Source organism: Mastomys coucha, unplaced genomic scaffold (genome assembly GCF_008632895.1).
Source record: "Mastomys coucha isolate ucsf_1 unplaced genomic scaffold, UCSF_Mcou_1 pScaffold14, whole genome shotgun sequence".
NCBI classification, from domain to species: Eukaryota; Metazoa; Chordata; class Mammalia; order Rodentia; family Muridae; genus Mastomys; species Mastomys coucha.
The window spans coordinates 17602795-17628248 of NW_022196896.1; the positions used below are offsets into that span (position 1 = coordinate 17602795).

The 25454-nt window shown below is 36.7% G+C and overlaps 1 protein-coding gene across 7 annotated transcripts in view; it reads left to right on the forward strand.

The window, feature by feature from the left end:
• Positions 1–25454, forward strand: part of Wwp1 (WW domain containing E3 ubiquitin protein ligase 1) — a 92182-nt gene that overhangs the window by 41249 nt on the left and 25479 nt on the right. For 6 of the 7 annotated variants that reach the window (XM_031366527.1, XM_031366524.1, XM_031366526.1 and 3 more), the window contains 9 exons: positions 6592–6916; positions 14391–14486; positions 15908–16082; positions 17447–17501; positions 17583–17667; positions 17782–17910; positions 19003–19078; positions 19177–19248; positions 23675–23763. In XM_031366527.1, coding sequence (XP_031222387.1) covers positions 6592–6916; positions 14391–14486; positions 15908–16082; positions 17447–17501; positions 17583–17667; positions 17782–17910; positions 19003–19078; positions 19177–19248; positions 23675–23763 — 1102 coding nt within the window. Of the gene's footprint in view, positions 1–2050; positions 2150–6591; positions 6917–14390; positions 14487–15907; positions 16083–17446; positions 17502–17582; positions 17668–17781; positions 17911–19002; positions 19079–19176; positions 19249–23674; positions 23764–25454 lie in introns of those variants that run through there. The other variant, XM_031366531.1, reaches the window with a different exon arrangement.

Here is a 25454-nt window from a genome sequence, read left to right on the forward strand (position 1 = left end):
ATTTGTTGCTTATCTTTCATTAAAAAAAAATGATATAACATGATAGTAAAAGCCAAGAGAATCCACCTTATGAAAAGAAAGTACTTCGTGAGCTCCTGACACTAGTTCTTGACAGTTGGTGGCTTCTGGAGAGTCAGCTTTCTTTAAGGGTACAGCCCCATACCTAAGAGTATTTGAGAAGCACTTGGTAGGTTATATTTAAAAAGAGAAAAATAGATGACCTAGTGCTGCAGGAGGGTGTTAGATCGGGGAAGAGTAGAGGGCAAATGTAATCAAAACACAGTATAAGATTTTCGAGGAATTAATATTTTTAAAAATTCATCCTATAGTTAGACAAAACACATTCGGGACATTCAGTTTCCTTCTGTTTCCAATTTAAAAATTAGAAATTGCAGTCTTAAATATATGGTCTGAAGAAATAGATAATGAGAGATCAATAGTTATTTTATATCAAAACAAGAAAACCAAAGCAAAAACAAAAATCTCTTAAAATTTATATTTATGTTATTTCCTTATGAACTCTTCCAATAGGATATAAAAATAAAATGACAAAATAAAAGGTCCAAACCTGTTCATTTACATATTACCAAACCGGGCAATTTGTTTTATGTGGCCATTGTTGGATTTGGGAGTTTGAACAAGTTGCATCATTTCTTGCAGTAATTAGATGTCGATTCCTATTCATGGAACGAGTCAGATGACAAAAATGTAGACTGGGTACTCTAGAAAGGCCAGTTCAGTGTATGGAATTTGCTCTTACTTTTGAAACATTTTAGCTGTTTGAGGAGGTTAGTCAAAGTGCTCACTCCCTTTAGTTATTCCATGTTTTAACTTTGGGCAAATTTAGATGTTTAAGAAACAGGAAAGAATTAGCCTTTGTCAATTAACACTGTAAAATACCTGTGTATCCTTTATAGCTTGTCAAATATTTTATATACTCTCTCCATTGAAGTTAAGTTCATTTTTTTAGTTGTGCAATTTCAGTGTGAAAATAAAACACACACATGAGGAATTAGAAATGATAATTCCATCACAAATAATGCCCTTACATTTGTGAAATTATCAAGCCAGTGCAGTCTTCACAATAGTGATGCAATAATAGCTACCAAATGCCCATTTCCCAGCTACTCTCCATCATTTTTGGGTATATGTACCAGTACTTTCCATTTGTGCTGAAAGAATTAAAGTATAGAGAGGTCACAGGAATTAACGTTCAGCTCTGTGTCTGTCAACTTTATACAGCCTCCTGTTCACCTTTAGATGTCTCAAAAAGATGGTGCTTATCTTTTATATTGAGAGAAGCCTCACAGTGTTCTCCTAACCTTTTCATCTCTTGTGATTTTCTTACAAAATAGTGTGACTGTCCTCATCCATTTACTTTAAGGGACTTCTGGAACCTTTTGTGTTGGCAGCAACCACTTAGTTGATGTCTTTGATAGCTTACTCCTTACTTGTAGAATTAATTCAGATATCTTTTCAAGAAATGGACATTACCTGTTCCATTAAGATGAAGATGCCAAGTAGTTTTCCCTCACCCCTTTTGAGGAGGTGGGTGCTGGGTATTGTAACAGATACTTATAGATAGGAAGCAAAACTTTACCATGAACTATATTGCAAATATTCCTTTTTTTTTCAATTTAGGACTCTTGACATCAGCTTTTGTTATTGGAATTATGATGATGAATGTGGAGCTCCATGTGCTCTCCCATTCACCACCAAGTCTGCAAGATCTAGCTGATGCTGGTGTATACTATTGATGTTCTTGAGCTATGAGCTCAGTACACCTTTTCTCCAAGATGTTACCCAGCCTTATACTCCATTTCAGTATGAAAAACAAACAAATAGAACTGTACTTCAGAGCTTCTGAAATCACTAAAGATGTGTGGTTTTGTATGTTTATGTGTACATGTGTGTGTTTTGTAAATTCATTTGTTAGCAATATTATAGAACTGGCAGGAGGCTATTTGTACTTTCCACCATGATTGGCTTCTAACCTGTTCGGGTATTGGTATGGCATATAATTCATATGCAGTGTGACTGTTCTAAATTCCAAACCATGAATTCTGGAATACACTGTCTCCATGGGTTTCAGATAATGGATGTGGGCCAATACTATGGAGTCCAGAGAAATGATAAATTCTCACCAGAGGTAGTATTTTACATGAAGGTTATATTTTCCCTTTTGAGTAAGAAGAGCCATTTGAGAAGCTTAGTTGCTATAAATATTTATTATAGATTATATTGAGATGAGACATTGAAGAATAGACTGGAAAGAGTAAACAACCTGCTAACATGACAAAAATATCATCAAAGTTAGCATCTCTCTATGTAAAAGGGGACTGATAGTCTGAGTTAATTGCCTTGTAACATTTGTAAAGGGTAAATGACATAATAAATCAAAAATATCTATCATAGTTCTTGGAAGGTGGTATTTAAGAAAAATACTATGCCTTTTTTCTACTGTGATCTTCTCTAACTTCTAGTATGAAGTGACTTTTTCTAAGAAATAACTACTTATAAATAAATGATAAATGTGATATGGATCAGACAAATAGACTCTGTAGCTATATTATACTTTTCTTTATGAGAATTGTAAAAAAAAAAAAAAAAAAAAAAAGCTTTTTTTTATACTGGAAAAGCTTCAGACAAATGTATGGGAAGTCCTGTGTACTGGCCTTTACTGGTGTTAAGCCCACATGAAACTATAGGAAATTACCAGTCAGGAAACTGGCACTGATACAAACTCAGAGCTTGCCACTGTAAATAGTTTGCCCTACTTGCTTTGTGCTTGACTGCTTAATTTCTTCAGAAGTATGGCTCATCTAACTACAATTATATCAGATACAGAGCTGGGTCATTCCTACAGAGTGGCCTCACAGTCTCTACCTGTATAGCTATAACCACCCTAAAATGGCTCTCCTGTAAGGAAATTGCACAGGAAAACAAATATTTTTCATCTGGTAGTTTTTAAACGTAGTAAAATGGTATCATGATCTATTTATGTTCAAATAACAAAATATTCAAGCCTGTGTAACTTATAAAAATGAGAGAGATTTTAATCTAGCATTCAAGAGGCAGAGGCAGGCTGCCCCTTGAGTTCAAGGCCAGCCTTATCTAGATGGTAAATTCCAGGCCAGCATGGCTACACATAGTGGATACACTGTTAAGGGGCTTTGGAGAGGAAGGAAAAACAAGAATGATTAGAGAGAGATTTAGTTTATGACTTTAGTTCAGCACTTTGTGGTCTAGGAGTTCACAATCATTCAGTTCCTTTGGACCTGTGGTGAGGACCTCATGTTGGATGTTATCATGGCTGGAATGTATATGAAAGACAAAGTTCATGTGGTGGGACAGGAAGTCAGAGAACAACTGGGAGCAAGATTTAATGCTTTGTAATAGCTCACTCTCTTAGGAACTGACATGGTGTCCTATGAGAACCACCTGAGTCCTTCCAAGGCAGCAGCTGTAATGGCCTAATTACATCTCTCTAAAAAAATAAATGTCCTATATATGTACTCAAACCATAACAAAGTCATAACAGTGGAATTCAAATATATTAGTATTTCTACCTTTTTCTACTTTATTTGAAAGAATTGTTATCCTAAAATCTTAGTGGATAAAAGTGATTAAGGATAATGTTTATTATCTTTATTAATAATGAAGAAAAGTGGCAATGAATTATAAACATATATAACCAGAAACTATGGAGCAGTATCACTTTGAAGGCAGTACCAGGTAGAAACACTGGACAGAAATGTACAATTTAATTACATTTCATTTCTTGTGGCATACTAGTTAGGTGTGTTCTGAGAAATTCATATTGTCATTTCAGTTCTGTACTTGAGTTTCTTGAATTGTAAGAAATTAGGAATAAAGATTCAGTCCACATTTTGTTCAGGCTTTCAGTGTGGTCATAAGATTTGAACTCATTTGGGTTGAGGACTAAGATCAGTAGAATGTATGATAGTTTGATAAAAAGCAGCCCAGTCATTTTCTATCTTTCTGTGCTGTGCATTTCCACCAGTAAGGAATGACAGTTGGTACAAGCATTTCTATTTAAGCAGTTACATTTTCTAACCTCACCTAAAGACATTTTTATCTATATCTAAGTCATTTTGTTTCTATAAAAACCTTAATATATGCCATGATAGTGCATGCCTATAATCTCAAACACTTGGTGGGATTGCAGTTTCCAGGCCTGCCTGGAGTAAAAACAAGTAAACTTACAACAAAAAACAAATATCAACTCTTAATATTTTGCTTTCTTCCTTTATGTTCTTGGCTGAACTTAAGGCCAATATATTCTAATTCTGCCAATAGATTATAATTATATTTAATTTATTAATTCTCATTTCTGGTTAATTACTCTGTGATTCTAAGTAATCTCCTGTATATGTGAGTTTTATTCTTTTCTTTTCAGTGTTTGTGATTTTCTAGCCTTAATTGCCAAATATAATCAGTAATATTGAATTGTATTAGTAATTATGATCATCCTTACTTTGTTCATTAGTATTTTATTAAATACTTCTTAGCTAACATTAAAATCAATCATATTGCTTTTATCCTTTGCCCAATTACCATGATGTGTTTCCTAACATAGTTTACTACTATTGATGTATAATCATGATGGGCTGTGGTTTTGGGGATAATGTTTTGTGTGGGTTGGAAAGCTATTTTTTTCCTAATGGAATATAATAGTTCAAATAGTGCAAGAATTATCTATAAAGCCTAAAAGACATTTTCTCCGTACCCTATCTGCTACTTGTGTTTGAGGAAAATATTTCTTCCATTGCCTTTCCATTTCAGCTCTGATTGTTTACTTAAAATTTCATTCATTTGCTTAATACATTCTGTCTGATTGTGGTTAAGTTCTGTGTATTTCTGATTTTACTCATATAATCTTGGTATTCTTTACAAACCTTGTTGTGGTTTTTTATACTTTCCTAATCATAAAGTCATTGGGTAGTATATTTAAAATTCAGATTTCCTGATAGTTCTTTATAAATTTCTTCAAGAAAAAAAAAAAGCAAGCGTCTTACTTTTAGGTAGCTCATCAGGTAGCCGTGCAGTAGTTTCAGACTGAAGCCACTCCTCTTGGCCTCCACAACCTGATAGCCTAGGTAAGAGGGTTCTAGATGCAAAACCCAACTGAGCAGAAATGCATGGTAAAGCTATTTGCTCTGTACACTCCCAGGACATGGTTGATGCTAGACATTGCAGCATCTGGGTTTCCAGGCCCATTTGTGAATCCACCTGGAGGATATGGCAACTGTTTGGAAGGGATGTGTAGGTCCATAAAGTATGCCACTGGTTGACAGTCCTGTAAACCCCACTCAGGCCCTGGCTCCCTGACATAAACTTGATGACTACCATTCTCTCAAAGCTTGTCACCCAAGCCACCAGTCTCAGAGAAAATAAGATTTAACTTGCCATGATCAATACACCACATAGATGGAGTCCATGGATTGTTTCCGGGACACTCTATGGTACTAGAACATCTTAAGGTAGACATTCCTGAAAACAGTACAGAGATGTTTCTTCCAAGTTTCTGGGAAAGTGTAGAAACTTTTGTTTCATCAAGTAGCAACCTCACATACTATCTTGTCAATAAAAGTCTCCCTTCTGTAGCACCACAAATATATTGCAGATCTCACAACTGTGTTCAGACTCTCAGGAAGTCTCAGGAATAGGTTCTTTCTTTTTTTTTTTTAAGATTTTATTATTTTATTATTTTATTTATTTATTTTATGTGTATGAGTACACTGTAGCTGTACAGCTGGCCATGAGCCATCATGCGTGTGGCTTCTGGGAATTGATCTCAGGACCTCTGCCCGTCCTGCTCCCTCCGCCCCACTTGCTCCAGTGTAATTCACTATAGCTCTCTTCAGACGCCACCAGAAGAGGGCGTCAGATCTCATTATGGATGGTTATGAGCCACCATGTGGTTGCTAGGATCCGAACTCAGGACCTTAGGAAGAGCAGTCAGTACTCTTACCCACTGAGCCATCTCGCCAGCCCAGGAGTAGGTTATTTCTTACATATATGTAGAAAGGAGGCTGAGTTTGGTTGTGTGCTTGCAATCCCAGCAACTCAGGTGGTAAGGCAAGAGGATGTTAAGTTTAAGGGGAAAAAAAGTTTAAAATGGACTGTTGGATTTTTTAAAATTTTAGTCCCCTATGGTACTATCATAAGAATTAATGCAATCATGTATGACTGGACAAAATAATGAAAAGTTTTTCATTTGTTTTGCTTTGAGACTGACTAGCTACCACATACCTATAAGATAGGAGTTTTTAAGTTAATAATTTGGAGGGAAAACTTTTTTTTTCTAATGTTGTTATCTCTTTATAGGAGTTAATGTTATTAGTATATATACTTAAATATTTATCATTTACAAACTAATTTTGAAATTCCTAAGATTTTTATTATATTTTTACTTTATTCCTAAAAATTGATTCTAAAGATACATCTCTTGTTATTTTATGTTCTCCAATATCTGGTACACTACTCAGTTTGAATAGGCATTGAAGAAGTCTACTAAATTGCTTAGGTAATTGAGTGATAAGTCATTTTGCTATTTTTCCCTTGTAGTTAATGGAGACTCATCGTCTGTCCTAGCTGATAATACTTCAGCCATGGGTACTTCACTCCCATCTGAAGACACCACCTCGACTTCCAATTGCACTAGCACCACCATCCAAGAGCCTCCTGTACAAGAACCCCCAGCATCCTCAGAACACAGTGAATGTATTCCCTCTGCCAGTGCAGAAGTGGGACCAGAAGCTCGGAGCCTCATAGACCCTGACTCTGACTCTAGAAATAATTCTGTTTTTGACAAAGTAAGGCAGCCAGAAGGGTGTGTAGAACCTCTGCGTCCACAGTCTGGAAACACCAACACAGAATCTTTGCCATCAGGGTATGTCAAGAAAATATTTTTAATCTTTAACTTCCATTTAAGTAAAAGTTTTCTGATTAAGTATGACTATTGGATATTTATATGAAATCTTTCTTTTTTAAAAAAAATTAAGGTAGGGGACTGGAGAGGTGGTTCAGCAGTTAAAAGTACAGGTTCTTACAGAGGGCTCAAATTTTATTCCTGCGAGTATGATACAAGGTTAGAGATTCACCTCCAGGATAGCATCCATGTCTCTGACCTCAGTGGGCATCTGCACTCATGTCCATACATATACACACAACTGTACACTAACACATATACTCTTAATTAAAAATAATAAAAAATAATGCATAAAGTGGTAATATTCATATAATTTATTTGCTCCAGTGAAACTACTTTTTAGAATTAAGAACAGTCATTTATCTGGTTGAAATATGTATTGTTTGAAATGAACAAAGCAGAGGTGAATCTGTAAGACCTTTTGATTTTGCTTTCATTTTCTAGAGTAGCGCACATAACTCACTTGTCATAAGTCCAGTTCTCTCGCTCTCTGTATGATCTGCATCCCTGGTAGTAGTTAGCCTTCCATTCCCAGAACCCGTGAGTGCGAGCGGCAGTCTCCAAAGCACGCTATTACAAGCCTGGATTTTTCTAACCTCCTTCAAGTATGAATATTTTAATTCTCAATGCTTTTCTTTAAAGAATGATTCTTCATCTTTATTTAAATATTGCTTACTCCTTATATATTATATTTTTTGTTACTTATGACACCTATATTATTCATTCATTTTGCCTTTCTTCAAGACACAAGCTTAGACTTGATACCATGTATGTACAAAAACATGACACTTGTCTTTGTGCTACTATTCTATTGTGAACAGTCACCATGACCAAGGCCACTTATAAAAGAAAGCATTCAAGTGGGGGCTTCTTTACAGTTTCAGAGGTTGATCTATGACCATCGTAGTTGGGAGCATAGTGGTAGGCAGACATTGTCCTGAAGCAATGACTGAGAGCTCACATCTGATACACAAGCAGTGGGCAGAAAAGGGATGAACCTGATCCTGATGTGAGCTTTTCAGACCTCAAAGCCCACTACCAGTGACACACCTTCTCCAACAAGGCCACACTTCCTAGTCATTCCTAAACAGTTCACTGGAAACCAAGCATTCACATATCTGAGCCTATGGAGGCCATTCTCATTTGGATCACCACAGCACTGTTCAGTACAGCCTACAGTAATTACAATGTAGCCCTTGCAATTACCCTAGAGGGCTCTGATTTATCTTACTTGTTTGATTGCTCATCACAGTATTGTGCTCTGACTTTTCTTGCTTTTGAAGCTGTTTTTCTCTCAGTGCTTTTTACTGGCTCATCTGGTTTCACCACTGTGTAATTGTGATTTCAGACTGTTGTCTATCTGCATGTGCTTCCCTAGTAGATCTTACAGTTTTAGTTTATGTGTAGGGAAGAAACTTGCTCTGAACTTGGTTTGCTTGCCTTCTGCATAGTCCTCTTGTATTTTGTGCAGGCACTACCTACTACATCTCCTTCAGAAGGCTTCGTCTTTTGTCTCCAATCTTTGGAAATTTACTCATCATGTTGCCCAAGTTGGCCTCAAACACAAGCCCTCCTGCCTTAGCTTCCCAAGATGAGGATACAGTATATTAGTAATGTGGCCTGTGCGTCTCTGTCTGGAGAAAGTGAGGCAGCAGAGGGGCATTACTGTTTTAGGGAAGAGAGAACGAACAGCCAGAAGGTCTGAAAGTAATCACTGTGTTCCTAACATAGTTCATCTTTCTTAAGCTAAACTGTTTGGGACATAAAGCAGGGAAAACATCTGAATGTTTTCTTTACAGTTTTCTACATCTCTGTATTGCATCAGGAGCAAACTAATAAAGTGCTAAATAGTAAATCATTTCATATTTCTGGACCAGGAAGCAAAATTAAGAATATTATTCAATTACTGACTTTAAAAAAGGTAAAATGCAGCCGGGCCATGGTGGCGCACACCTTTAATCCCAGCACTTGGGAGGCAGAGACAGGCGGATTTCTGAGTTTGAGGCCAGCCTGGTCTACAGAGTGAGTTCCAGGACAGCCAGGCTATACAGAGAAACCCTGTCTCAAAAAAAGAAAAAAAAAAGGTAAAATGCCTACCCTGCCTCAACCCTTCTGCCTGGGGCAGAACACTATGCATACTATGAGTATGTTGGCTATCCATTGCCTTCTGTGCCCCTTTCAGATGATTCTCAGGTCAGAGAGCTCCTGATCCTTAGGAAAACCTGGATAGTTTCACTAATTGCCCAGAGCATCCTAGATCCTACTGTACCCTTTGTCCTCCCCTATCACCTGCTGCAAGGGGAGGCAGCTTGCTGAGCTGTCATTTTAGGGGCTACCAATGGGACCTGAGAGTTGCCCACAGGGAACTGTAGCTGTTGACCAGAGTGGGTGTTCAGCAATGGAAAAGAAGGTACTAGAGGTAGGGTAATGAAGGATGCCTTGGCTTTGTCTACCTCACTCACATTGATAGTCTACTATCATGTACCCTATACCTATGATGAAGTACTGGGAAAGAAAGATGGCATGGTGGGTAAATACACATACATGTCTGCATAAGCACACATACAAATAAACAAATAAATGTTTAAAACATGTTTTTTTTGGGGGGGGGCGGTAAACAGAGGAGTTGGAGAAAAGGTTCAGTGGTTATGAGCACTTGTGTTCTTCCAGACGACCAAGTTTAGTTTCTAGCACTCATATCAGGGATCTCTCAACCACATATATAGCTCCAGCTTCAGGCCATGAACATATTCTTATGGCCACTTTGGATACTTGCATACATGTACATACACACACACACAGACACCCAACATGCATTTAAAGAAATATTATAAAATCTTAAGAAAAAAAGAGTGATAGGGTGGGATTGACCAGACGATTACATCAGAAGTATAATATATATGCAGGTTTACATAACTGGCTGAGGAGAAGCTCAACAGAACTCTTTCATTTCCTGGAAGTTACCTCTTTGCTCTACCCTGTGCTGCTATTATTATTATTATTATTATTATTATTATTATTATTATTATTATCATCATCATCATCATCATCATCATCATCATCATCATCAATTTCTTCAAATATACCTTTACCACAGTGCTTAAATATAGTACTTTTTGGGGGGCAAGAAAAGATCCAGAACTTATTTTTAATCTTTCTGGAGAAGTAACACAAATACAAGCACACTTGCCAAATTTCCCAAAACCTATGCACAGATCAACTTCTTACCTCTACATAAAGTGATCCAATGCTAAGGCAGTAGAGAGTAAAAGATTCTTTACAGAAGTGTTCTCAAAATTAGGCGGTTTAAAACTACACATACATTATCTTCAGATGTCTGATGATAAGAGATCAGGAAATGGCAGGTCCTTCACTTTAGTGTCCCCATGAACTGGCACTGAAGCTGCTAGTGGGGCTAACTGACTTAACACCCCAGCAGAACTGGATTCACAGCTGTTGGTGAGAAAGCTCAACAGACAGTGTTATCATGACATGCGCTGAGGATGGGAACTCAAGTCAGTTTAAAGCTGGGCTTGGTGGCACAGGCTTGCTAACCCCATTGTACTTGGAAGGCTAAGGCAGAAGGATTGGAAGTTGTGACCTACCTGGCCAATTTACATTCTGTCTCAGAACACAGAATTGTAGAGGGGCTGGGGATATGCATAGTTCAATGGTAGCTCACTTGTGCTGCAAGGCCCTAGGTTAAATTCTAGTACTGCAAAGGGAAAAGAAAATCTAAAGTTAAGGAGCAAATCTCTAGTCTTCCTCCCTGGAGCTAGGTCTTCTGCTTTATGCTGGGGCCTCTTTTCTGGCAATACCAGGTGTGTGGAATGTTTTGTTTCATGTCATGATGGATGAGAACTTTATGAGGCTAATGAATAAAGACACTTATAAAGTTTCAAACATGCTTCTTGTCTTCTTCAGAGAAATCCTATCCTGAGAACTAGGACTTTTTATATCTTTCTACCCAGAAACTGGAAGTGACTTCTCTTCAAGATACCCTGCTACTGCCTACCACAAAGACTGTAAATACTATGTTTGTTAACAAAGCTGCTATACAGTCTATATCAACCTTCAATTAATGCTATAACCCATAGCTCTGTTAGAGAATCCTACTCATTAAATATCTGAGGGAAACCTTGTAATGTGAAAAGAGAAAACAGTCAGTGTAGAAGATGCTACACTAGGGCTGGTGAGATGGCTCAGCAGGGAAGAGCACCGACTGCTCTTCAGAAGGTCATGAGTTCAAATCCCAGCAACCACATGGTGGCTTACAACCACCTGTAATGAGATCTGACGCCCTCTTCTGGTGCGTCTGAAGACAGCAAAAGTGTACCTACAAATAATAAATAAATAAATCTTTTAAAAAAAAAAAAAAAAGATGCTACACTAGGACTTAAGAGGTAACTGCCACCAAGCCTGCCAGCCTGCCAGCCTGCCATTCCTGGGACTCATGTGGTGGTAGAGAATAGCTCCCACAAATTCTGTTCTGACTTCCATATGTATGCAGTGGCTTACACATGGTAATGATAATAATAATAAATTTAAAAAAAAGAAAACTTTGCCTAAAGAAAAGAGACTATTTTAATATTGTTAGAGGGTAGGAGTAGGTGTCATATACACAACCAGATTCTAAGCAAAGAAAAGCTCAATAAATTTAAAGCCTGGGAAAGTAGCTCAGTGGAAGCTTTAATTGATAAAGGTAAAGAAATTTGCCAGTAAATAGAGTAAAAAGATAAATGTGTAATGTACAAATCAAGTTGAAGCATCAGAGTCTAATAAAGTAACAGAAAAAGAAGAGATCTATAATAAAGTGACAAGAAAACTCACAAATATGATAGGCAAACTTTTCCTTAGAGAAAAGATTTACCAAAACTGAAAGTAAATGAAGAGAACTATTTTTAAATTATTCACTGGAAACATTTTATTCTATTGCATGTCCTCCTGTCCCCACCAAAAAAAAGAAATCTTAAGTACAGAGGGTTTTTTTTTTTTAAGATTTATTTTTGCTTTATGTACATGACTGTTTTGCCTACATGTATATCTGTGTTCCACATGCATACAGTATCTGTGGAGGACAGAAGTTAAGTGTTTCATTGATGCTTCAGAACTAGATTGTGGGTACTGAAGTCAAACCCAGGTCATTAACCAGTGCCTGGAACTGCTGAGCTATTTCTCCATCCACTAGAGATTTTTGTAAAGGGCAAGTCAAGCAAGTTTTATCTTAATGATAATGACAACAGACTTGTCAGAATCAGTAGTAGAATCTGGGAGCAAATGTATGTTAAGTGCTGAAGGGATTTATATATAATCCAGAGCTCACAGTTGAATTTAGAAGAGTCAGATGTTAGAGTTGTTGGGAAGAGACTGTTAAAGAGTTTTTAGGTATTCAGAAATGAGACCCATAGCTTTACCTTTCACAGTCGGAAGTCAATATATTTTACTTGAAATTAAGTAAGTACTAGCAAGGTAAGCATGTTAATAAGAAAGCAAAAAGAGATAAATACCAAAACTGAACAAATGGCTTGACAATGTTGTCATGGCAGTGATGGGGGCAGCAGGTACTGTTTAAGCTCTGTGACCAATAGGCTGTAGGAATCTATTTAACTACTCTGAAGGCATTATAAACTATTTGAAAATGTGTGTTACTCTGACAAAAATCAAATCTAGTTTTAAAATAATAAAGAATGCATTTTGAAAGTTCATAACACTTAAATGATATGCTCTGAGAGGTATTTTTTTAAGTACAGAATAGCATAAATGTTGGTGTAATATTATATGCCATTATAATTTTAATAGGGAGGTTTAATTTCTTTGATTCTTATGTAAGTGTAAACTTGGGGATTTTTTTATTGTACATGGGAATTACTTGAGCATTCTATGACAAATAAGTTATTGAATGAATGTGTGTTTATGGCATTTTAAGTTTGTGTATGGGTACAACCTAGCCTTAGAAAATAACTATTATGTGCAGTCTGAGTATGTGAAGACAGTTGATAGTCAATAATGTTAGGCTTCTCTGAGAATCAGTTAAATCAATCGAACTCCTGTGACTCTCAGTTACTATCAATTGTTATTAGCTCCCCAACTCGGGATGGGACCTTAGAAACTCCTTTATATTCTCTGTTAAAGTTTTAGCTGGCTTGGTCTTGTGCACTATTAAGCAGGTAGCTTTGCCACTTGAGTTTATATGTGCAACAGCCATGCTATGTCCAGAGGACAAGACTTCACAGCACTCCTCCCTAATCTCTGCATCTACATTCTTTCCATGCTTTCTTCCATAATGTTCCCTGAGCCCTAACAGGAGAGGGATGGGGTCCCAGAAATAGAAGTGTCGATCTATACATAGTTGAGCAGTCACAGTCACTTATTCTGGAGACTTGAGCCTTAGAAGGCTTTGCCTTAATAACTAACCTCTGCATTAAGAAGCTTCTCTGACCAAAGTTGAGAACAGCACAAAGTATGAGAACATGCTTATGCATGTAAATATAAATGTTAGTAGACAACTTTCACAAACAGCATCAATGGGTTCTCCCCTAGGGCCTGTAACTATCCTAGCCATGGGGTTTGGCCAGGTTTATAGTACCAGGCATGAATTCTCTCCACTAGAACAAGCCTCCAATCATGCTCATTACCCCATAACTAGTCTAACCACTGACCAGTGGACACATTTTGCCTGACAGGTTTGTATTATAGCATGCAGGATCTAGTGCTGGATAAGGCTGTCAATGTCCTTTCTCTTTAAGCAGCCTGTTTAACACTCACCAGCACTATGTAAGCTAGCTATTAGGGTGATTCTTATATTTTAAGGTCCCCCCCCCCAATATATCATATTGAGAAATTAGCAGAGAAGAAGAAATGGGGAACTAATAAAAGAAAATCAAAATAGGGAAAACAAGAGATTAAGAGGCTTTTGGGAAAAGATAAGTTTGTGTTCATTCAAAGGACTACCAAAATGAAGAGTGGGATAGATGTGCACAGTAAGGCCCTGTGTGCACAAAGATGGCAGGATTGTCAGGAGCAGTACCACCACATGGTTTTAAGGATGCTTGAGCTAAACATCTTTTAGATGTGTAAGTTAGTGACTCAGGGTTGTTCTATGCTGCAGTTCTTTAACTCTTAGTTGTTTTTCTTTTCTGCTAATTTGGAAGAGTGTAAATTGGTAAATAAAACATTTAACTATAACTATTCTATGCTTCCTTTCTTAACTACAATTATTTAATTTCCGGTTTTGCAATAAATAAGCAATAATTAAGAAATCAAAGTACCTTATATAGTTTTCATGTGTGTGTATGTGTGTGTGTATGTTTATGTTTTTATTATGTATGTGTAGGCCTTGTGATGTAAAGCCTGCTTGTACTGTTCCTCATTCTAGAACACTTTCAGGTTTCCTGATCTTTTGTTTTTTATTTCTATTTTTGTACTTTTATTGCAGGTGGGAACAGAGAAAAGATCCTCATGGTAGAACCTATTATGTAGATCATAATACTCGAACGACTACGTGGGAAAGACCACAACCTTTGCCTCCAGGGTAATGCAGCATTCTTATGTGGTTTTAGTTATATTCTATTGTGTGTAAGTTTTAAATTTATTCGTTATACTATCATGAATAATAATTTTAAGATAATCTCTTTATAATTCTTGGATAGTAGTTTTAGTGAAATAAACTTTATATTATGGTTCTCAATCTATGGATTAAATGCACGATTATAACATAGTAAACCTGCTTAGTTAAAATGAGCCTTAGAATGTGCTGTATTGAAACACCACATCTATGTTTTCCAGTGATAAGTTCTCAATACCATAGGAACAAATACTGTGCTCTTAAATAATTTTCACAATGATCTGAAGAGCCAGGCATTCAAGTGTCAAAGGCTGAAGGAAATATATTCCAAACATAGGGAGAGTGAGTTGCATTCAATAGTATAATTCAACTAGCTCTCAATGCGGTATGTAAAAAATTATTTTAAAAAGCAAAGGAATCAGTTTATCATTGACCCTGAGATTGTATACTAATTGGAACTTTAGTATGCTTTTGTTTATTTAAAACTATTTGTAATTTTTGATATGATGTAATATGAGCTTATATCTAACAAAGTTTGTAGATCTTAATTTTGGATCAGTCTAATATCTCTTATATACTTTAAATCTCATGAAATATAATAATGTACATCATTATTTATGTTTTTGTTGAACCCCATTATTCCTTAATAGTAAGTTTGGAAGAATTCCAAATTGGTCCCTGAAAAGATTCTTAGATAGCCATAGTATAAAGTTAATGTCAAATACTGGCTTAATAGATCCCAGGTGTTACAAAATTACAACAATGAACAGAATGTGGAGCCTGAGTAGAATTCTTGTTAATAAGAGATGCAGAACAGAGCATCTGTTCTTCTGAAGTTACAAGAATGGCTTGGCGGAATAACACACATGGTACACTTGAGACCAGCAACTAACTGGTTTGGCTCTCTATAGGGCTTTGAAGGTCTCTGGTAAATGAAACTGAAATAGTGAATGCTTGTTTTGTGGTCATGTCTGAAAGCTGCTTTTCAAGAAGAAACAAGGTATAAATCTGTCTGTGATAGAAGAGTAAGGTAGTTTAAGAAAAATAAATGCTTCATAGATCCGTTTGCTGTGTTGAATAATAAAAAATAACCAGACTTGATGGCATATTCTTGTAATCCTAGCACTTGGAAGGGATAGGCAGGATAATTGTGAGTTGAAAGCCATTTGGGCCCATGGAGAAGACAAGACTATGTGGTCTGTATAGCTTCACCCTGTCTCAAAAGATCAAGACTTGGCTGTAGATAAACAGGTAGAGAACTTGCTTAAGCAGCTCAGTGGCCTGGGTTCCAACCCTAGTAATGCCAATAGATAAATAAGTAAACATATCTATATTTTAGTTATCAGGAGATTACTCATTACTTTGTTTTTATTGCTTATTTATCATAGTTGGGAAAGAAGAGTTGATGATCGTGGAAGAGTTTACTACGTGGATCATAACACCAGAACAACAACCTGGCAGCGACCTACTATGGAATCTGTTCGAAATTTTGAACAGTGGCAGTCTCAGCGGAATCAATTGCAGGGAGCTATGCAACAATTCAACCAACGATACCTCTATTCGGTAATTAGCAAATTACAAGGTGTTAATGTCATCTTTTTCTTTCTTTCTTTCAAGGGTTAGCTTGTTTGCTTCACTCTGTTTTGGTTATCTTTAATATTATTTCTAGTATGTATAAATATATAAGCATTCCTGAAATTTTTGTGCTTTGAGTCTTTTAGATTTTGGACTTGGATGCTCATCCTGTATATAGTAAATGAGAAAGTTTATTACTATGAGATTTGTTTCGTTTCTGTGTAGGACTTTGTGTGCATGAAAATTTTGAAACAAGAAAAAATTAGGTATTGGGTATGTGTTAAAAACACTTTCTACTATCCTCTTAAATGGATGCAATTTAAGAACTTATCATTCTCTGATTTATAGTGCGATCAAGCAGTTGAGTTCTGTCTTTTAGGGATCTTACCTGGATCTACCTGCACCTTCTGTTGTCATGTACCTCACCTGCACCTTCTGTTGTCATGTACCTCACCTGCACCTTCTGTTGTCATGTACCTTACCTGCACCTTCTGTTGTCATGTACCTTACCTGCACCATCTGCTGTCTTACACCTTACCTGCACCTTCTATTGTCATGTACCTTACCTGCACCATATAGTGTCATGCATCTTGTCCCAGATATTTTGAATGTAAAGAACTGCTGCCCTTGGTCTGATTTCCAGAGTCTCTGCCATAAAAGGGAAGGGTAAACTGAAAGGGGAGAGCTTTCCTATAAAAATTCCTGTTCTTAGCAAGCTGCTGCACATTTGCTTAGTGAAGGATACCCTCATCAGGACCTTCTGCTTCTACCTCATTGGCCAGAATTGATCACTTTTTACTTTACTAATCCAGATTCAGTGCACTAATCCACATAATTCACATGGACACATTGGTACCCCAAACAAATCTAGTGGTTTGATTATCAAGAGAAACAAGATAAAGATGAATAATAAGTATAGTTAGCATTGTCTGTGACAGTAATATCAAATATTCATCAAGATGTATATTACCACTGAATAATTATTTTATAGAATAGTTATGCTATAATAATTTTCTATTTTTGAACAAATTATATTGTCTCATTTAAATGGCATAATTCTCTAAATACTCTTCACCCATCTCCTCTTACTCCTTAGAAGGACCAGGAAATTAAATATTAATATTAGCACATTATTTCTAAATCATGTATCACAATTCATTAATAATTATATTAGCTGATACCTGCTTTTACTTTATAATATTTTTAGAACTTTATTTCTTGAAATTTCTGTATCCATATTTGTCATGTATTTCTTTTAAAATTCTAAGGTATGGCTGTTAAATTGCTGAGTATATTAATATATTGGCTAAAAATGTTATCTTATTTCTCTCCCCAACCTCTTTTTCAACCAGGCTTCAATGTTAGCTGCGGAAAATGACCCATATGGACCCTTACCACCAGGCTGGGGTAAGCTGATATGACATTGATAAAAATATGTATGAAGTATATAGGTATCAAATTGTTATTAAATGTCATACTTTGTTTTAGAAAAAAGAGTGGATTCAACAGACAGAGTTTACTTTGTGAATCATAATACAAAAACAACCCAGTGGGAAGATCCAAGAACTCAAGGGTATGTGTATACTACAGTCTTAAGTTATCCTGCAGGATAGATATATGGTTAGAGTCACTAGGCTGTAAGTATCTAAAACATACTCACCTTATGATTGTGATTTTTATCTTTTAGCTTACCAAATGAAGAACCCCTGCCAGAAGGCTGGGAAATCAGGTACACTCGGGAAGGTGTTAGGTACTTTGTTGATCATAACACAAGAACAACAACATTCAAAGATCCTCGCAATGGGAAGTCATCAGTGTAAGTGGAAATCTGAACTTTTATTTAGTGAAGACAGGTTTAGTCTTGAATGTAGCCCCAGAATTAGAAACAGGTTATTTTTGTTCAAGAAAACACACACAGGTAATATGCAAGTATAACTTTTTGCTCTATATTATTCCAGAATTAATTTGTGGTATGTCATTCCTTAGTTAAAATATGTATATAGTTATATATAATTTTATATAATAACAATACCATATATGTGAATAACAGTCACTATATGCCAAATATTATTCTAAGCATTTTAAATATGTTAGCTCATTTTTTATTTTGCAATAACTTTTGAAAGAGATTATTATTATTATTTTCCTATTTATTTTTTTCTATTAACAAGGTCCTGTAGAAAATGATAAGCCATTTATTCTCTTAAAATGAACAATATATAACTTGCTTGTTCACTGGTGCATATGTTACACAAAACTGTCACTTCTTCCATGTAATTAACAAATAATGCTCTCATTGTCTAGAAGAATGTCAGGTCCCTGTTAAGCATTAGTAAATGTTCTTGGATGAGTGAACTCCCCTGCATGTGACAACCAAGAACAGCAGTTTATGTTTACTCTGGCATGAAAATGCTTTATCCCCATCTGTTAAGACTCTTTCTAGGCAGGAGAAGCATTCTGAGCTGTGTCTTATATCTGCCTCTTATCTCATTGTCCAGATAAGTCACATGATCTGCATATAACTTACTCCAAGGAACTTAATTTTGCCTTTGTCTTTGTACAGGTCAGGTTTAAGACCAGGGACAGACCCCACCCCCCACCCCAAGGTTCCTTTTCTAGAATCCCTAACATCCTTGCTTTAACTATTACAAAGATTCTTTTAAGGAGTCTGTCGTAGACCTCAGGACTTCAGTAAACTAAAGGCTTACTGATAAACCTATCCCAAATTGTGGACTCCCTGTGTACACATGTACTGCTGTTGTGGCAACCTTCATGACTGAGGCCACCATTGTCCTAGCAAATAGACCGGTACTTATTGCCAGCAAATAACTTTCTGTTAGTCATATAATGATGTGGTGTATTCTGATTCCTACTGAATATTATTATTGTTGTATTTGTTTCTCTTTAGAACTAAAGGCGGTCCACAGATTGCTTATGAACGCAGCTTTAGGTGGAAGCTTGCTCACTTCCGTTACTTGTGCCAGGTACTACAGTGGTAAATAAATCTCATTTATAATCATTAGTCCGATCATTATGTAATACATATGCTGTGACTTACATGATACCATGTTTTTGTTTTTAGTCTAATGCACTACCCAGTCATGTAAAGATCAATGTGTCCCGACAGACATTATTTGAAGATTCCTTCCAACAGGTAAGGAAGAGATTATCAGAATGAAACAGTACTTTTTGTGTCATTTTATTCTGAATTTCTAAAGACAGTTATAAGTTTTTGACTCTTTAAGCATTTATAGTAACCCTCATTCCCTGTGTGACTATATTAATTATATTAAACTGTTATGTGGGTCGGAGGCATACATGGAGGCAAACCATTCATATGCCTAAAATAAAAAGAAACATGACTGTTGACCAGTTATTGACAATTTTTTGTTGCTTTTCTTTCCTCAGCACAGCATCTGTGATGGCCATTTGGTGTTAGATAGATAAGATGTCTAATATAATCTTAAGATATATTCTCTTGGAGCCCAGTCGCAACTGCTGTATCTATAAAATCCCATACCAAACACTGCGAAAAAGAGGCAGTGTTTCATTGCCTACCATTGTCTCCATTTTATAGATAAGGGTGTCACACTGAGAGACAGTCCTTCCACCTTAGGTGTAGGTGGGTGTCATATCACATGCCTTTAATCAGCATTCTAGAGGCAGAGACAGGTGAATTTGTAGCCATGTAAGGCTACATAGTGAAAGTCTATCTTAAAAACTAAGAAAGGGAGAAAGAAAGGAAGAAGGAAAGAAAGAGAAAGAAAGAGAAAGACAAAGAAAGGAAGAAAGAAAGAGGTGGGGTTAAGAAAAAAGGAACAGAAAAGAAAAGAAAAATTTAGGTGTATTGTTACTAAAATAAAATTTAAACAACATTTAGAATGCGTCTGTTTTGACATTTACTTTGTTAGGATTTTACTACTTCAAACATTAAAGCTGTGATAATCAAGTTTTAACAAGTCAAATCAAATTCTACTAGTAACTCTTCTGCTCATTCTGAAGTCTAGGTGTAATTGAGCCATGATCAAGATGAGCATGTTGTTTAAAATGATACCCTGACTTCCTCCCCGACATATGACAGTTTTCTAACCATTCATGGTATTCATCACTTTTTTTTATTAGTTGTCATTATTTTTTTATTAAATATTTTCTTTATTTACATTTCAAATGTTTCCCCTTTCCTGGTTTCCCCTCCGATTAAAAAAAAAAAAAAACCTATTCCCTCCCCACTCCCCCTACTCACCAACCCACCCTCTCCTACTTCTTTGGCATATCCCTATACTGGGGCACAGAGCCTTCACAGGACCAAGGGCCTCTCCTCCCATTGATGACCGACTAGACCATCCTCTGCTACATATGTAGCTGGAGCCTTGAGTCCCACCATGTGTACTCTTTGGTTGGTGGTTTAGTCCCTGGGAGCTCTGAGGGTTCTGGTTAGTTCCTCTTATTGGACTGCAAACCTTTTCAACTCCTTGGGTCCTTTCTCTAACTCTTTCTTTGAGGACCCTGTGCTCAGTCCAATGGATGGCTGTGAGCCTCTACTTCTGTATTAGTCGGGCACTGGTAGAGCCTCTCAGGAGACAGCTATATCAGGCTCCTGTCAGCCAGCACTTGCTGGCATCCACAATAGTGTCTGGGTTTGGTGATTGTATATGGGAAGGATTCCCAGGTGGGGCAGTCTCTGGATTGTCCTTCCTTCAGTCTCTGCTCCATACTTTGTCTCTGCAACTCCTTCCATGGGTTTTTTGTTCTGTCTTCTAAGAAGGATCAAAGTATCCACACTTTGGTCTTCCTCCTTCTTGAGTTTCTTGTGGTTTGTGGATTGTATTGTGGGTATTCTAGCTGTTTACCTGTGTTCTCCTGTATTTCTTTAAGGGAGTGATTTATGTCCTTCTTAAAATCCTCTATCACCATCATGAGATATGATTTTAAATCCGAATCTTGCTTTTCTGTTGTGTTGGGGTATCCAGGACTTGCTGTGGTAGGAGAACTGGGTTCTGATGATGTCAAGTAGTCTTGGATTCTGTTCGTAAGATTCTTTTGTCTTTTGCCACTTGGTAATCTCTGGCATTAGATGGTCTTGCTGTCTCTGGCTGGAGCTTGTTCCTCCTGTGGGTCTGTAAGTCTGTGTCAGCACTCCTGGGAGACCAGCTCTCTCCTGGTAAGATCTGTGCACAGAGGGCTGTGGAGCAGCCCCAGCTCCTGGGTGCAGATGGATCCAGGAAGGACCCTGTCCCAGCTACTCTGTTGCTTCTGAGGCCTGTGTGCTCCTGGCTAGTCCAACGTTAGACACTTACTGAGAGAAAAGGTGATCTCTCCTGAGTCCTGGGGTCAGAGCACTCCCTGCAGACAAGCCCTCCCCTGACAGGAAAGGTACACAGAGGGCTCATTTCTTTTATTCTTGAAATTAAAATAAAGTTACATCATTTTCCCCTTCTATTTCTTCCCCCCACATTCTTCCATATACCCTTTCTGGCTCCTTTTCAAATTTATGGCCTCTTTTTTTTTTTTCAAATTGTTGTTACACATGTGTGTGTATGTATGTATGTATGTATGTATGTATGTATGTGTGTATATATATGTGTGTGTATATGTATTTATGTATATTTATATCTGTAATACATAAATATACAAGCATAATCTCTTTTTCTGTATAATGGTTCTAGAATTTATATGTTTTTATGGCTTGCCATTTGGTGTTAGATAGCCAGTTGGTGTGCTCTTCCTTAGGGAAGATTACTTCTTCTGATCTTGGCATCCATCCCTTAGTCGCCTTTAGTTCTTTATATAGGGCTGGGGCTTTGGGGGCCTTCCCTGCCCATCTTATCATGTTCCTTGCTGTGCTCCTTGTTCTAACTCATGGTTAGGCAATCACGTTGGTGAGAATTTATGGGGTAGCTTCTAACATTCTTAGGAGTAACATTCTCACACCAAACTCCCTGATCCTCTGGCTCTTGAAATCTTTCTGCCCCTTTTCTACAGTGTTCTCTGAGTCTTAGCTATGGGAGAAGTTTTGTAGATATATCAATTGGGTCTGGGCTCCACAACTATATTTTAAGATAAGATATATTGGCTACCTAAAACCAAATGGCCAGCCACAAAAACATATATATACTAGTAACATTATACAGAAGAAACATACAGAACAAACATGTAAAAGGAATACACAAACACACACACACACACACACACACACACACACACACACACGTAACAACAATTAATGAAAAAGAGACCCTAAATTTGAAAAGTAACCAGGTGTGCAGGGAGGAGATGATGTAATTATATTACAATCTCTTATATTTGTTTTTTTTTTTCTGTATTCTCTTATAAGACAAGTATATGTCTATATTTAGTTCATTTCTGTAATGGTTGCTGTCTGTTGTAAAAAGAACCATCCTTTGATGAGGGATGAAAACTATACATCTATGGGTATAAGGATAAATATTTAGAAAGTAGTTAGAGATAATGCTGGTTTAGTAAAGTGGTGGTTATAAGTTCTCCTTCAAGATCTCTGACTTTCTTAGTGCTGGGTAGTTGCCTAGCTTTCTAGTACCAAGCATGATGTCCCTCTTGTTGAGGTGAACTTAGGTCTAATTAGACATTGTTACTGCCAACGTATTGTGCCACTATTGCATCCTTAGAGTTGTTGTGCAATGCTGGTTGCTACAGGTTAAAATGGAATAGTAATTCTGAAGGTCTAGAGACTTTTATAACACAGCTTCATTTTACCAGCTGTTAAGCTTTAGAAAAGATAGCTGATGTAGCTGTTATCAAAACTGCTTTTGTGTATGACTGACTAATTCTGAGCCAGATAATTGCTTCAAGTTTCCAAGCGTATTACACATGGCTTGTTCAGAGCTATATTTGAGTTGCTTTAGCAAGTGTGTACCTAAATTTATGTTAGTTGTTATTTTACTTTTTCTGCCTTAAGTATGTTCAGATATGGGATTGAGATGAGATTCAGATATGGATTGAAACCATAATTGCCCTCTAGGGAAGCCTATTAGTGAGCTGCCATTGGACCCAGACCTGGCTTGGCTGTGGTTTTGATGAATGGTAGCAAATACAAATTTTTATCCAAGTAAAGCATGCTTATGATCTACTCTGATGAAAACTTACTTACATATTATGAGAATGTATTTGGGTCTTATTTCAAGACGTGCTGTTGTATAAGCATACATCATCGAGTAAGGATTGCAGATGGATTTCTGTCCTCCAGAGACAGGTGTGGTGTAGTTGATGGTGTGGTGGGACTCCAAAAGTACTTTCAGCTTACAGTATTGCTACAGAGAAAAGGTTACCAGTCACCTCTTGAAAGACTATACAACTCATCCTTGCTTACCACTAACTCACAGTACAACCACTGTTTTAAACTAGAATGGGGGAAACTATATGATGGCGAGTCAGAGAAAATTTGAGGGCTTGTCCATTTTTAGCTAGTTTATGGAACAAACCAGATGAACTGCAGAAATAAATATGAGATGAGGAAATGTGTACTTTTGGAAATACAAATTGAATTATTTTGGAAGTATTTATGTAGTATATAAGTGTCTAAATATTCATATTTTTGTCTTTAGATTATGGCACTAAAACCATATGACTTGCGGAGGCGATTATATGTAATATTTAGAGGAGAAGAAGGCCTTGATTATGGTGGCCTTGCAAGGTAAAGTTGAAAATATACTGCTTTGGAATAAATCTATTTTTCATTTGTGGTAGACTTATTCTTTAAAAAATGTATGGACATGTTAAATTATGTTTTTTAGAAGCAACTAGAGTTATTTTAGATAACCATTATTACAGTTTTCTGTATATGTGTATGGTATGTGTGTATGTCTACTTGCATGAGTGTGGCACACACACGTGTTTGTTTGGGTATATGTGTACATGTGTGTGGAGGCCTGCCTGAGGTTGACATCTGCTGTCTTCCTCTATACCTTTATATGTTTAGGCATTGTCTGAGCTAGTCTGATTAGCCAGCTTTTTCTGGTATTTCCTACATCCACATCCCAGGTACAGGGATTACAGGTGAGTCATGACTACAGAGGACATGGGATCTGGTGAAGAGAGAACTCAGGGTCTCCTGCCTACAATGCAAGTGCTTTATGCACTGAGCCATCACAGTGTCCAACCATTAGAATTACTCTTCTGTATTTGCTAATGCTCTTACCAAATGGCTGTATAGTATTACACATATGGTGTAGCATAATTCATGGATTCACAGAAGGTTACTTATTATTTTTGCTATTTCAGTGTTGCATGTCACTTTTATTTGTGCTCTTGCTCTGATCTGAGTTTACTTAGAAAATGAATTTTTCTGCATTTATTGAATAGACTGTTAAGAGTGTATACTTGTGAAGTAGTTAGTGAGTATTCTTTGTTTTTCTCTTTAGTTGCTTCACACAAATCTATATTGGCATTTGTTTTGTTTTGGTTTGGTTTGTTTTCAAGACAGTATTTCTCTGTGTAGCCTTGACTGTCCTGGAACTTGCTCTATAGATCAATCGATCAGGCTGGCCTCGAACTCACAGAGATCTGCCTGCCTCTGAATCCTGAGTGTTAGGACTAAAGGCTTGAGCCACCACACCTGGCAGCATTTTTTTCTTTAACAGTTTCACTAGGACTGCATAAGAATTCAGATTTTCATAGAATTTTATAGAATTAGACAATCACACTTTCAATTCAGCTGACAAAATGCAGGACCAACTCACACCTGGTAGAAATAGATAATTGCTGTGGGTTTATTAGTGTTTATATTAGCAACATTCTCCATTCAAATCATTATTACAGTTTTCCACTACTATTCAAGAACTATTCATAGTGTATATAGTTTGAGGTTTTTCTCAGTTTCAGAAATGCCCAGACATTGAAATGAAAGGTACATCTTAGAAATGAGACATTTTTTCCCCTTCACTGTCTGTTTTGATAACATTCACATTTTTTTGAACTATTGTTTGTTTTAGTTATTTGGTTCCAGTTTTATGTTTTAATAGTTTAGACAGTTAAACTGTTCTTCTGTATCATTATTTTCTTTCTTCTTATTTTTTATTTGATTCATGCACTAGATGATTAGACTCATCATTGAGGTGCTTATGGAAGAATTTATTGGGGCAATGTGTTCCTATAGCTGTTACATGTTTGGAAATGTTTTCTTTGTTGGTTTTCTATATAAACAACAACATCACTGGACAAAAATGTCTTGCACAGCACTATCTATCCAATAGTCTTAGATACTGCTTCACTGTTGTTTCAGCATTGAATGTGAGTACTATGAAATACGAACTTTTGTCATAAAATCTTCTCTGAGTGAACACATTGTTCATTAGTTTCATTGCAGATTGTTTGGTCTTTTTTTTT